Source organism: Phaethon aethereus (assembly GCF_964289735.1).
Source record: "Phaethon aethereus genome assembly, chromosome: 2".
Lineage (NCBI taxonomy): Eukaryota > Metazoa > Chordata > Aves > Phaethontiformes > Phaethontidae > Phaethon > Phaethon aethereus.
In genome coordinates, this window is record NC_138582.1 from 156,860,052 (window position 1) to 156,874,942 (window position 14,891).

General features: G+C 37.7%; 1 protein-coding gene across 3 annotated transcripts in view; it reads left to right on the plus strand.

Moving 5' to 3' along the window:
• Positions 1-11,698, plus strand: part of CCNY (cyclin Y) — a gene marked incomplete at both ends in the record, with an annotated part of 128,300 nt that extends 116,602 nt beyond the window's left edge. For all 3 annotated transcript variants that reach the window (XM_082015496.1, XM_082015497.1, XM_082015498.1), the window contains 3 exons: positions 627-793; positions 5,388-5,550; positions 11,582-11,698. In XM_082015496.1, coding sequence (XP_081871622.1) covers positions 627-793; positions 5,388-5,550; positions 11,582-11,698 — 447 coding nt within the window. The remainder of the gene's footprint in view (positions 1-626; positions 794-5,387; positions 5,551-11,581) is intronic.
• Between the last annotated feature and the right edge of the window lie 3,193 nt (positions 11,699-14,891).

Genomic DNA, 14,891 nt, shown 5'->3' on the forward strand with positions numbered 1-14,891 from the left:
GTTTATTGGTTCCTGTAGGTCCAACAGGGCTACTGTTGCTCACCTCCAGAGCTTCCAGGTCCAGAGGAAGCTGTTATGCGTTACCTTCTTAGCACATACTTTCCCCTGGTCAGCTTGCTGTTTCTGTGGTAACTGTTCCTCCATCCAAGCTATAGGTGCCTACAGAACCTCTTCGCTCAGGCTCACCAGGAGGGACCAGCGTGAGGTGATGCCATGGTTGTTTGTATGATAGCTAGTAGTTACTAGTGGTAGCATACCCTTGTCTTCCACATTAGTAATTAGCATTTTATTTATTTACATTGTTATTTTAATAATTTATTTAAGCTATCATTTGAATCCATTCCAACATGTGAATATATTAGCAACAGTTATGGATAGAAAAATAACAGTTTTGTTTCTGGCAATATGATCAGAAGGCAAAGGCCAACTAAAATATGAATTTATCGCATCCAGTCTTGAGCTTGGCTTAATGTATGTTTTTAAAGCTACAGTTTTTATGAAGGAATCATCTTGAGAGCAGATTACTGTTTTAAAATTGCTGGAATGGGTTTATGAGAACAGTTTTCTTTTTCATTTCTACTTAATAGCAAAATAGATTAAGTCTGGATTTTAATGTGTTTCCACAGGTATATCTTGAAAGACTTTTAACTTATGCAGAGATAGATATTTGTCCAGCAAACTGGAAGCGAATTGTACTGGGTGCAATTCTACTGGCATCCAAAGTTTGGGACGACCAGGCAGTGTGGAACGTGGATTACTGCCAGATCCTGAAAGATATCACGGTCGAAGACATGTGAGTTCTGTATGTTTATCTTTGTCAATGAATGCCAAGATCTGTGTGTATAAGGGGGTCGGGAAGTTCTCTCATAAATCATACGAAGTTTGTATATCTGCGTTTTATCTAAACATGGTGGATGCTGATAGATGGCATGAGGCCTATTTGACAGTTGCTTACATAGAAGACATGAATTATTTTTATTTTCTGGTTGAAGTCTATTTTACAACTGGATGTTCATGCACGGTAATGAAAACAGACCTGCAGAATATTTAAATGTATGACTTAACAAAAAACCCGACATCCAGTGAGCCTGCGTGTATTCACTTCAGCAACATTTACTGTTGTGCTACTTCTCCATACTGACAGTAGACCCACATGTAAAGCAGGAAAAAACATTGTTGTACTCCTAATGACCCTTAGATGATCACCCACTTCTTTATTGCCATTATTCAAAATTAGTGCTTTTGGGGGTTTTTTTGGTTGTTTTTTTCTCCCCTGTATCCTGCTGAGTTTGTTTCCAAGATGTTAAAAACCTAATATTTTAACTTGCAAAGAGAAATTTCAATTTTTACCATTTTTTTTAATTTGATGGCATTCTTAAGAATTGCATATTGTAACAGCATAGAGAGTTGTGATATCTGGCTGGATACTCACGAGTCATGTTAAAGAGTATATTCCAACAGTAATAAAAAGAACTGTAATAAGAATAAACGCAATTAAGATCTTAATGAATCTAAAGATCTAAAATGAATACTCACGTCACTAAATACTCTAGTGCCTCTTTCGGTTGGTTGGTTAGCAGGTATTACATATATAAGTGCCTGGGGTTTGTGCCGCCTCTACGTCACGTGCCACGCACGCTTTCCGAGGTGCCCTCATCTGAGCTGGCGTGCGTGCCGCGGCGGTGCCGGGAGGACTGCGGGTGGAAGTGGCGCTGGGATGGGGCCGGGGGCCTTGACAGGCCACTGCGGCGTGTGCTTCGGAGAGTGACAGCTTCAGTCTGCTGGTGCACCCCTTTTTCGTAAGGACTAATAACAATAGAATTACTTAGAAGATGGTTTAGTACAGTATCTGTGTGTTTCGGAGCCCTTTTAAGCTAAGTATCTGTAATGAGAAGTATATAGACTTGCCTCTGCTTTAACTCACTTAAGTCAGGCTCGCAGCCGCTGAAGAGACTTCATTGTGGATAAGCGCTCTGGGAAAGAGGGAAGGAGGAAAATAGATGAGAAGAAATGTTTATACAGACAGAATGTTTTTTGAATCTCCTTTTGCAATCTCAAAGCAGTGAAAGGCCAAGCATTTTTGCTAAAGCAGCCCTAACTTATTTTCTTAATAGTTCTCTGTCAGATTTATAGCTGGTCTAAAAATGCTCTGTAAGGGAAAGGTTGAATGCTAGGAATCAGCTGATTGCTTTAAATTAAGCGTGCTCATATAAGACTTCTAAATTGTGAGTAACTGTCATTGCTCAAGTATTAGAAAAGTTATCTCTACGTCTTCTATTAACAAGCGATTTGTAATAAAGTTGGTTTTTTTCCTGAGTCAAAGTGAAAAACATAAAGCTTCCATCGCTGTGGTATGCTGTAGATACTTTCATTAGTTTTGGGGAAAACTCTCATTTCAAAATCGAGATGGGAAATACCACATAATGCCATTTCAATATCTGTTTTAAAATATGTAAGCTACTTTTAAGGATGGTTAATGATACTTCTTTTCTGACGTAACCCAAACAGAATGAGATTTCCAAAATAAAAGGGGAAGTAGAGGGGGCAAAAAGCTAAAATCAGGCCCTTCACATTTCTGTGTGCAATATTATTCCATGCAGAACAATTTGATAACGCTTCCTTGACCATTTTGAGCATTTCCTGAATGATTTTGCTAAGCTACTTTTCTCTTGATCCTGCTCTCATGCTTTCTGGTATTCAGTGGCTGTAAGGGCCTCCCTTCGTTTACTCCTCCTCCAAGGCAAATCTGGGAGCTTTTAAAGTATTTCTGAAGCTGGGACGTGAGCTGCAGTAGGGTGCTGAACAGCTTGAAGCAGACTGACAGGCTTGACTGTGCCGTGTGACAGTATTAATCAGAAACGGTTATAAATACGAGTTTTGAAATTGCAGATTCTCAGGGCTTTTTTTGAAGGCAGGTGATGAGGCATACTGTGATGGTGTGAAAGGAAAGAAAAAAGGAGGTTATTGTTTTTAACAAACACGCGTGATGGTGCTACTGTTAGAAGTTGCACTTGAGCAATATAACGCCATTGCTCACGTGGCAGACCCGTGCTCCTGTGCTAACATCAGCCCTCTTTCTGCACCTCACATTCCCTAAGCCAAACTGTGATCAGTCCTTGTCCTCAACGTCCTCAGCTTCTTAACCTGTTCTTAAAGATTTTAGGGTACTCACAAACTGCAAAACCAGAAGCCTTTGGGGAGCCTGTGCTCTCTATAGGGTACTTGGTGATCTGGCTCATGGGCTTTGTGTTTGGGGCTTCTTGTGAATCCTCCAGCAAAAATTTTGGTGCTTGTTGACCTGATGTTTATATTCCTGCTGCAAATTTTTCCTCCTATCCCTAGTGTAGTGGATCTTTTTTTTTTTTCATTCGTATTTTTCAGGTAGTTGTGACAGGACAGTATTATGATTTTGAAGTGCCCAGCCCTACGCAAGATGGGGGCTTTCATTGTCTATACTAATAAGGCAGAAAAACTCTAGGTCAAAATCTTCAACTGCTGTGAATCATTCAACATTAAGTGTATCTTGCAAAACATCACGCAGACCTTGCAGTGTTTTATAAATCACCAGCAGTACATTGAACTGTGCCTAAAAGCTAACAGAGGGCTTGGGACGACTGAACTGCAGTGTGTGTCTGTACTCGTGTATGTAGCATTACCTTGAATTTCTGTGTGAATTTGAGGAGGGACCACTGGAAAGCATATGCTAAAGCAGTCTAATGTAGATGTGTGGGGGAAGAAGGGTACGGTGGTTAGTTAAACTCCAGTAGTCCCAAATAAGAAATACCTGTGGTTTTTTGTTTTTTCTCAGCTGTAGTTAGGCTGCTGACTTAACCTTCAAATCTGGGAGCGGGGGGATAGTAAGAATCTGAGGCTACGTGGTGTTCTTAAAGATTTGGGGGTGCTCTTCAAAAGAGGTACACCCAATATCTTTCTCCATTAAAATAGGCTTTATATTATCCATCAACATAGCCTTAACATAGCATTAATTTAGCCTGAGCGTGCAGAAAGTAAAATCTTGGCAGTATAAAAGGACATTTAAAGATAATCTTCTGTATTTATTGATAGATGTCTTAAAATGTAATTTTTTTAATTTGGATTTTTTTAAAAGCTAGAGTCTTCAACAGTGTGAATTCATGCCAGAGAGTCCATATCCAGCTTTTAGATAGTCTTTTAATGTTAATTAATATTTATCATTATGTAAACATACAATTTTGGCAGAGAGAGAGAAGGTAAGGAAGGACAATGATTATGATGTAAAAGTGATGTAAAAGTAAAGAGTGAGAAGAAAAATCATTCAGTGTTGAAAAACTGCTGTGCCAGTACTTTTTCTTTTTATCCTCAAATCCTTCCTCTTCTATTGCCAACTGCCTGCACATTCCTTGCACATTTACACTGCAGTCAAAATGTAACTTAAATGCAGTATCAGTCAGTCAATACCTGCTGGTAACGCAGCAGTGCAGTCCCTATACTCTTTAACAAACATATACAGCTTTTACCACCCATTTTTTATATTTCTCAAATCTTGAAAACACTGTTCTGAATAAATCCTATGTCCCTGCATAAGTATTATGTAGGATGTCTAGTTACCATGCAGTTTATGAAAATTTCCAGTCCTTAATTTTGTTGATTTGCTTATTTCTTAACATACCTTTTAATTTACTGGTGTAGGTACTAGTGTATTACTATACCAAAGTTTTCACGGTGTGGGAGCTCAAAGAGGACCTCTGTTACTGTCAAGTATTTTGATAAACACATTTGTTTTAGGTACTGAGAAACAAATGATCACGACACTGAATTTTGGTTGCACATGCTAGGGAAAAATTGCTTCATTCTGTTCATAAAGTTAAGACAGAATGCTGAAAAATTCAGGTTTCCCATGACTAGTTTTAAATGATTGATTAGGAAAGGCTGAAGAGAGTAAATAAGTTCTCCAGTAATTTAGGCATTAGAGTAATTTGCAGCATTTATGAGAGTTGTTTGACAAATTTAGGACATGCCTGCATTTTGTGTTTGCATAGCTGTGTGTGCAGATCCACCTAGTGGAGGTACAGCAGAAACTACAAGTTTGTTTTTTTTTTTTCCTACTAGCTTTTCTCTCCCAGATTGTGTTAGCTAAACTGGTAAAGATGCCCTTCCCCTAGCAAAAGTTTTGTGTCTGGATTTGATTGGCGTCACAGTAGCAGCTGCAAGGTGCAGCATCTTTCATATTCCTCACTGGCGTACATACACCGATAGAACTCGATAGACTAGGTCAAACCTCAGGCTAGTATAATTGCATCTGACAGGAATAAGAAATGAACTTGGTTTATACCATTTGCAATTTAAAGTAAATTACATTCAGAATGCACAGTCTGAAATACGTTCTCACATTTATCTTCTTTCTACAGGAATGAGCTGGAACGCCAGTTTCTTGAGCTGTTGCAGTTCAATATTAATGTTCCCTCCAGTGTTTATGCCAAGTATTATTTTGATTTGCGTTCCCTGGCAGAAGCAAATAACCTGAGTTTTCCTTTGGAGCCCCTCAGCAGGGACAGGGCATATAAACTTGAGGTAAGACACTTTCTTTTTAGATTGCTCAGAGTTGAATATGTATGGGGATTTAGAATATTCACGTTGTTTCTCCCTTCTCCCATCTCTTCCCAAATACTCCCATCAGATATTGGAATATGACACACCACAATTTCCGTAACTGTTTTGTTTGTGCTTTGGGTATTCATGGACATGGAGACAGCTTTTTGGCCCTGTTTACTTCATACCTTGTCTTGCTTTCCATTTCTTTTTCAGTTCCAGTTATCTGAACTGGCCTTCTGAAAATACCCACATATTTTAAAATGACTTGGTTCACAGCCTGGTTTTCTGTGTTTGTTCGGTTCCTTAACTGATTATCCACCTGAAGGACAGAATATTAACAAGTATTGCTGAAAATAACTATTCCATGTGCTTGTTACCTGCTACTGCTCCACTTCACATGGATCCAAGTCTGTTATCTCCCATAGTGTTTTTCTCAATAAGGGGCAAACAGAAATGAGCACACATCTTCAGTGAATAAATCGTGAATGTTTATGAGACCTGAATATACCATGTGCAGAAAGCTCTATGTCACATGGTCTGGACCTGTGAAATGCAGGGCACTATGAATTCCCACAGACACTGCAGGAATTTAAAATCATCAAGACTGGAATCTATTTTTCTTGAGCTGTCCGGTATGCAGTTTTTCAAATAAGGGCATTATTGCATGAGGGTGTATGTATTTTGTTACCAATATTGAAATTTGTCATTAGATGCTAACTGCTTTTAACATTGCACATCTTAATTATAGAACAGCTTTGCACTGGAGGTTGTTTGCCTGTGGGTTAGAGTGAGCGTTGCCTGTTCTGAAATTCGTAGTGCTCCTGTAAGACAGGCAGGCAGTACTATACACGTTTTGGGGGGTGGAAGTGGTGCATGGGAAGGTTAATTGACTTGTTTGTGACTGTAATGGGAACAGAAAATGGTGGAGAAGGAATCAAAGCACATGTCACTGAAGTTGCATTTCTCATTCTTTCGAAATTTCACAGATAACTTTAGTAAGAATGTAGCTTAATTCTGTGATATAGATTTGCATCAGATTTTGTTTCTGTTGAAGAGAATTAAAAAAATGAAAATTCATTGGGATTGTAATCTTAAATGAAAAAAGCTAGTTTACTTAGATATTAAATGTGGGTCTTGAATATAAGTGCCATTACGTATATCAAAATTGAGTGAATTACTTATTGATAATAATTTAGTACACAGTGTTTCCCAACACTGTAAGTCTGTATCGCACACAATGTATAACAGCAGGTTACAAATGGAGGTAATGGCAACAGCTCCTAAAACCTTAGAAGAAAAGAAAATAGAAATTACTGTAAATACCCAAGAGAATAGAATCATAGAATAGTTTGGGTTGGAAGAGACTTTTAAAAGTCATCTAGTCCAACCTCCCTGCAGTTAGCAGGGACATCTGCAACTAGATCAGGTTGCTCAGAGCCCCATCCAACCTGACCCGGAATGTTTCCAGGGATGGGGCAGCTACCACCTCTCTGGGCAACCTGTGCCAGGGTTTAACCACCCTCATTGTGAAAAATTTCTTCCTTACATCTAGTCTAAACCTACCCTTAGACTGATGGTTCCTCTGTACTCACTAAAGAGAAGGCACATTTAAAAAGAAACAATGGAATATTTTTTAAATAAAGCTGTATTTTTTCCCATGCTGGAGATGCTTTGTGCTACTGGCAGAAGTTGGCTGTAGAGTAACCCTGCTAGCCAAAGAGGATGTCTTCAGGGAAGAGGAAGAGTATCTGCTGTGAAACCAACTTGGTCTACCAGCTCCTGGGCTCTGGTCTGTGGCCAGAAGGAAGGGAACATGATGGGAACAGCCTTGCTCCCTGGCAATACTTGGTTGTCATTAGTGTGCCCTTGAAACTACTTGACAGTGTAATTTATAACCTAGTTTCTTGAGCACAGTTAAGCATTTAGCTTGCCAAGAGTTATCAAAATGCATTTGCAGCACTTCTCTAGGTCTCTCGTGCTGTTCAACCCAGAGTTTTCTGTTTTTAATTGCCTGGATTGTCAAGTGGAGTAGATGTAGTGCCACACAGGCTGTGATATTTTTGATACTGAGAGAAAAGCTGCAGTCTGTGATGAAAGACAACAGACTCATAGCAAATATATGTATGCAGTGGAAGGATTTGCCTTGTCTGGTAAACTGAAAGGACCTTGCTCAGTCCCAAGATTTAAAAGAAGTTATTTACTGACATTTGGGATCATAAAAGGTCTTGCATAGAGAAATGGTTATACTATAACACATTTTTGCTACTTTTTCATTTTCAAGCTATTTTATGTATGTAAAGCAGGAGTGTTAGATCCAGCATGGCAGAATCTGCGTTGCTGTTTTTGCAGATATCATTAGGTTGACATACCTGTGATGAAAAAAAACCCCCAAGAAGACCAAGGACAAGGCTAGTAAATACTGTTCCTCATCAAATGGAAATGCTGGACAAGGTCCATCTTTGAGGTGTTGTAAGGGGTTATAGTACTTGTTAAAAATTACATCGCTTTCTGGAGCATCTGCAGTGGATGTTTTTCCTTATTTACTATTCCCACAGTTGACACTTAAGAAGCACCTTTGTCTTTTAAATTACTAAATGAAAGTGATTTTTTGTTACTTTTCATCAGCCTGTGGTGTATAAGTGACCTGAATTTGCTACACCAGTCCACCTAGTAGCCAGAAACCATTTTCAATGACCATTTTTTTCTTTCCCATTGTATGGAATTGTGCAAATTAAAAATGGCAAATAACCTTTCATTAGATCATCCAGTCTGTCCACTTGCCAATACTGATTGTTCCAACCAGCATATGTTATAGTGTGTTTTCTCCTTCCTTTTAATTACGTCAAATGTCAAGGCTTCCTTTTCTTCTCCTGAGAAACTATTTTCTAATGTGGGAGATTTTTCTGCCAAAAGGGTTGTTGGATATCCCACCTTAATGCACTATTTTGTAATTTCCTACTTTTGCACCTGGTTATTCTCCCGTGCACTGAGCTAAATATGAGTCAGATTCTGCTCTTTGGCTAAGTCCACAAAACACATCTACCCTATTTCTGCTTGTGATTTTAGCACTGTGCTCATTTCAAGGCTAGATTTTGTAAGAGCATTTTTTAGCACGCTCCCAATTAGACTAGACTATGTTGTCTCAGCTTTTTATTGTTGGAACAGTGCTTGAGCACATGGTTCAAACCCTTTGAACTGCATGCTGTGTTTTCTTGACCCTGAAGAGGTACAGTCCCATAGATCAAACAGACAAAAAAGAGGAGAAAAGGATGTAAGTTACAAGTAGAAAAGGGTTTTTGTATCCCTCCAGCTTCTCACTGTCGCGGTGAATGATTGCAATCCTGTGTATTTTGTATGTTCAGAAGCCTCTTAGCCAAGAAGCAAAGGGAGAGCAAAACTCCCCTGCTCTTTTGTCAGGAGTAGCACGATTGCTGTTCTTTTCATACTCCATAAATTAAGGAGAACCCCCATCATCACAACTTCTAGTTGTTCTAGTGATTTTTTTTTTTCTATTACGTTTTCATTATATATAACTCTTCCAGACCTAGTGCTGTCTGTCCCTGCCAAGTGCTCTCTGGTTTGTCCATTTTTGGGGTGTTGCAGCACTCGCAGTTGCGTGCCTTTATGCAGTCCCAGCAGTGAAGCCGTAGCCTGCCCCGCTGCTTTGCTGCCCTGCACAAACATGTGCATGCAGCCAAAATTTATGCTGCTACTTCTGCCTTTCTCCCCTCTTCTTTCTCCTTACCCACCCCTTCACCAGGGACGAAGTCATAATTCAGCAGAAGAACTGACTTCTAGTTCTGTATGCATATATGTAGTGGAAGAATATATATGTATACATTTTTCTCGCTGATTACAGATATTACAGTCAAGTCCAACAAAATTTCACATGATTGAATAGTTTTGCTATTTTTAAGAATGTTTTGATTTCATATGCGAAATAGTCCCTTGCAACTGTCAAAAATTGGTTTCTTTTTCTAGCAATAAAAGCAACAGAAATATCAGATGACAGAAAAGTGTTTATAAGCTATTTGGATTTATTTTAACTGAAGGACAATAATAAATATTTACAATTTTCAGCTTTTGTTTCCCCATATGTTACGCTGAAGTTGACTAGCTAACTTGCCAAATGCCAATTTTGTAAATTATTTGCAAATGAAGAGTCATCTTTAGCTACAGGATTGCTTTAAACAGCAGTCAGTGTGTTTCTTATCTATATGATGGATCAGCAGAGACTAGAGATGCCAAATACTAAGTGCCACTTCCAAGCAAAATTTCATTTTATCTGACTGAAGTACCAGAACAGAAATTTTTTCCATGAAACAGGCAATTTTGACTTGATTACCTTCTGGCTGTTAGATGCCAAAGGTAATAGCCTGATACGGCAGCTGAAAGAAGCTGAGCTCCACCTTAGTACACCTATTTGCCAAGCCCTGCATTGGCACGTTATTTCATGATTAAATGCTTTTCATCTATTGGATTTTAAATCCAACTGAATTGCATAAACTTTCTTAGTCCGTTGAGTTCCTGGTTAAATTAAGTAAAATGTTATTAAGCAGTTTTAAGTGAGTTAAGCAATGGGAATATTTGCATTATTTTATTCTATCGTTCTCTTCATGTGCACTGGGAAGGAAAACTCTGTTCAAGAATGGTCTTAACAAAAGGAAATTCAGTTTCTAACTAAAAAGTAGTGACTGGTTTCGTGGTGATGGTAGGTTTTGTGTTGTTTTGGTTTTTTTTTTTTTTAATTTAACCATGTTTTGTGGATGACTTGACCGAAGCATTAGGTTAACTTGCTCTTGGATGTATGAATTGTGTGCTTCTGTCATCCCTGCCTCTGGTCTTTGCAGGACTATTAAAATTAAAGGACTCTTCACTGCTACAACTTGCTGTGCTATAGAAAGATCAAGAAAGAAAATGATGATCAGTGGAGTCCGGCTGCTTATTTATATTGCCTTGTTTTATAATCAAAACTTGTACCGGTTTTGTTTGTATAGTACTTCTTATTAAACACCCTATCTTAAGACACCACTTAAGCATTTCTGAGTAAATAAAATACTGTTTTAGGTCATCTTATTTTTTAATTTGGCGTTGAGTACTCCTTGTGGTAAGCTTTCTCTGCAGTTTTGCATATTTGATTGCCAGAGTTAACATCCCTACTGATGCCAGCCAAAGCCTGTCCCAACCAAATGAACTCTAATGGACATGCTATTTTAGGGCACAGTATATTTGTGCATATGAAGTCCATAATAAATATTTGTTTTAAACTTGGCCAAAACCAGTAGAAGAAACATGAAATGTTAACTCCAGTGTAGCATAATAGGAGTCAACATTTGAATAATGTTTGTGTCTCTCTTTCAAAGGTTTGTAACATTTCTATGTATTTTTAATACAAATCAAATTATTCTGAATATGAGTTGTTTCCCACTGGCACCATGTAAGACAGTCTGTCCACATAGAAATCACCGTCTCCTTCCGAAAGGCAAGTAAACACCAGCTTTGTAAGCAAAGCAGGGTGAGTGTTCTGCCAAGACCATTTATCTGTAGAGAAAAATACAATTACTGCAAGACTTTTTAGGAAATAAAAAAAGTAAGAGCCGTCCTCTTTATAAATTCTCCAAATAGATTTACAATTTCTGTAATTGTTTTATTAAATTTTCCACAATTTTTCACCAATGAAGTGCTATATGAGAGTTACCATATAGCAGTGGGTAAGCGTTGGCAGCTGCCTGGAGGAGGTTTGTGATGGTTAACCTGTAAAGAAAAGGCTTCGAATATGCTCTCCGCATCCTTCAATAGCAGCTATGGTGGGCAGTGCAGTGTCAGTGTCTTTGTTTCTTTTAAGATTAATGAAATGAGAAAGAGGATCTGGGAGATGCTCTTCATGTGTTTTGCTTAACTAAGTGACTTTTTGTAATTCTACATATATGTAGAAGTCTGTGTTTGGTTTATTTTACCTGTACAGCTGTGGTCAGTGCAACTGAGGTTTTTTCATTCTTTTGCCTTACAGGCCATTTCCCGCTTGTGTGAAGATAAATATAAGGACTTCAGGAAAGCCGCAAAGAAACGGTCAGTCAGTGCTGACAATCTGACTGTGGTTAGATGGTCCCCTGCTATTATCTCCTAACAGAGGAGACTGGAATATTCCTACGGACGTACTGTTTCATCCATCCATTTTTTCGGGGGTGGGCTGGGGGCGGGGGGATAAAGAAAAAAGACACTTGATTTTTTTATTTTTAAATCTGTCAAGCTGCCTTTACAGTGCCTCCCCATTGTGTAGCACACGAGTAAGATACTTAGTGGAAGGAGAAATGGAGAAATCAGTGTTTGGGAGAGAAGATGGGCAACAATTTTTTTCTCACGTTCGATAACAGCTTTACCCTTTTTATGAGGAGACAGCAAATCAGGTGCTTGGAAGAAGAAACAAAAAAATGAAGTAGAGGCAGAAAAAGATTTAAGAACTGTGCCATTTTCTGATATGCTATATTCATGAAGAGAAATGGCAGCATGAAAACAAACCATGTAGTCAGATGACTCTGCACTAGAGGAATGAAGCTGGGAGAGTTCCATCCTAACGGTTTCTCTTAATATCTTTTGTTGTTCATTTGTTTTTTGCATTCCTCATTGCTGCTTCCCAGGATAAATTCTTCCCATTGCACAGCAGCAAATATGAAGTCTGTATTTAGAGTAGCACAAGCCCCTGAATAAATAGTGTTGGGTTTTTTCACTGCACTTTTCTCTGTAAGCTGTCTTATTAGCATTATTCTTCATAATTATTATGCATATGTTACATTTCTTGTATGCCTTTTATTGTATTTCAAAAGAGAGAACTTGACCATAGTGCTGAACCAAAAGTGTGTACAGGGATCAGAAGACCTTCGTAATTTCATGATGTGTTTTATTTATAGTATACTTGGGTGCGTGTGCCTTCCTGAGTTCTTGGAATCATTTATTTTTCCTTAATATAAAGATACAATTATTAAAGTATTCAGATGATGGTGATAAGACTTGGGCCAAATCTCTGAAAATTGCAACAGATCTTGTGATCCTTTTTGCAGATTTTCATAGCTTTAGAAGTTTAGCAGAATTCATTTTGAGGGAGATATTTTTTTTTTTTTTGTATGGCCTGACTAGTTCATTCCTTCACCTCCAGGTCCATTGTTGCAAGCAATATTCTCAATTTTTATATGTTTACTTTAAATCAAAGTGAGTCTGTTTGTATAAAATAAAAAAATAATTAAAAAAATTGTTCCAGTGAGAAGGCCTGTAGAAGAGCATAATGGAAATCTTAACAAGGTATTTGTCACAAGTAGATTCGATTTTGAAGCTAAAATACAAACCCTTGTGATTTTCAGCATAGGTGCTTATAGAAGTTAAAAGTAACTGAACTGTGAACGTAATTTTCAACTCTGATTATTAAGCTCTTCTGTTATGGTTGTTCCTAGTTCCCTCTTACTGTGGCTGTTGCCCCCTTGGAAACTGTAAGAACCTTTTATATAAAATAACTTGTCAGTATAAGCATATTTGCTTTATAATGTCCCAGTGTGATTTTTTTTCCTGTTTTTGTTTTGGGGGGTTTTTTTGCACAATTTAGAAAGATATAGCTGAAAACTCTCAGTTCCCTGAAAGCCTTTCTTTGTGACTATCACTGAAATAAATGGCAACAGACGTCCCTGATTTATGCACTACTGTGGTAAACCATAAAGATTCCATATTTGTTTTATTAAGCCCTATGGGCTTGTAGCAAACGTAGGGGCCCAGAGATGCACACTTGACTTGCAGTGCAATGCTAATCAGATGCCTCCGGGCAGAGGGGCACGGACAGGATTGAAGTAGTAATACCAAACAGTTTTCTGTTACCTTTCTGATGTGATTTGTGTAGTTTGAGACATGAAGGTTTTGTCCAGAAATTCTCCTGATGTCCCTTGGGCCTTTAAAATAATCCAGTCCTCATCCCTTCTTGTTGTGCCAATGCATCAGAACTGTGAGTATCCCAAGTCTGTTTTTCCCTTGAACACGGAATGTAAGGAAAGTGTTTATAACAATACAAATGCATATTAGAGCATTTGAAACCTCTTTACAGATAGTATCAAAAGGAACATTTTCAGAGCATTTGAAATTCATCCTTTATAAGTATAAATTTAGGCTTTAAAATATGTAAAATATTTTGATTTGTCAACACTTTGCTAAACTATTTTCCATTTAACTTGATATCAGGAATATTGGTTTTATCCATTTCTGGGTGATAGAGATATGAACTTTGGATTATGTAAAGATCTCAATGCATCTACTATAATTTTTGTGAAGTTTATTAAACTACTTTAAAGATTGTATAGTCTATTTATTGTATGTATGTACATACAGTCTGATACTTTAAAAAGTGGATTCCGTAAAACCTGGCTCAGTCTTGTTTAGACTATTGAATATCGTTTTAGCCTTGTGCACTGGACTCTACCTCTGTATAGGAGAATTTTCCATATTCTTAATTAGTACTGACTCTGTGATTAACTTGGTTATGTTTCTTGCACTAAGAATTAAAAAAAAAACCTGCTGTAAGTGTGGATTTTTCTTTAGTTTAAGTTTTGCCATATGAATCCTCTACATTTAGATGGACATTTCTTTCACTCATGGTTATATAATAATTCTTTGCTTTTTCTTTTGGTTTGTTCCAGCATTGCCAAAAAATATAGTACCTGTCAGTAAATCTGAATGAGTGTCTTTTGTTTGCAAGGTATTCTATACCATGTAATTAAAAATTAATCATTATTTAGGATTATGTTGTGTTTAGTGTAGTTTTTTAAGCACCATTGTATGGAAAATGCCATTGCAAGGTTACAGAATCACCTGGGGTGTGAGAAGGGAGAAGAACCAAATAGTGTTTAGATTAACAGCACAAATACATTGTGGTTTTCATTTCAGAACCTGAAACTAAATTTGTTGTAAATTTTTCTGGATTAAGGTTTTCATTATTGCTTTGGTCACCGGCTCAGAAACAAAAAGGTATAGGAGATGTAATAAACCTATCCCTTCAAGCATCATTGTCTTAATGAATTATTTTCATATGTTGAGCCAGTGGGCCATTAATTTGGTCATTTATGCATTGATAATTGGATGAATATTTGAAAAAGGGAGTTTTTATTCATGCATCCCTCTGCAGCCCAGAGATGTTTCCCTAATTCCTCTTTCCGTCTGCAGACTTGTTTATATTTATTTTTTTATATTTAAACATACACATATGATACATATCATTCTGACAGGCACTGTTCTTTGGGACTGAGAACACTGGATTCATGTCTGAAAGTGCAAAAAGAAGAAAAAAG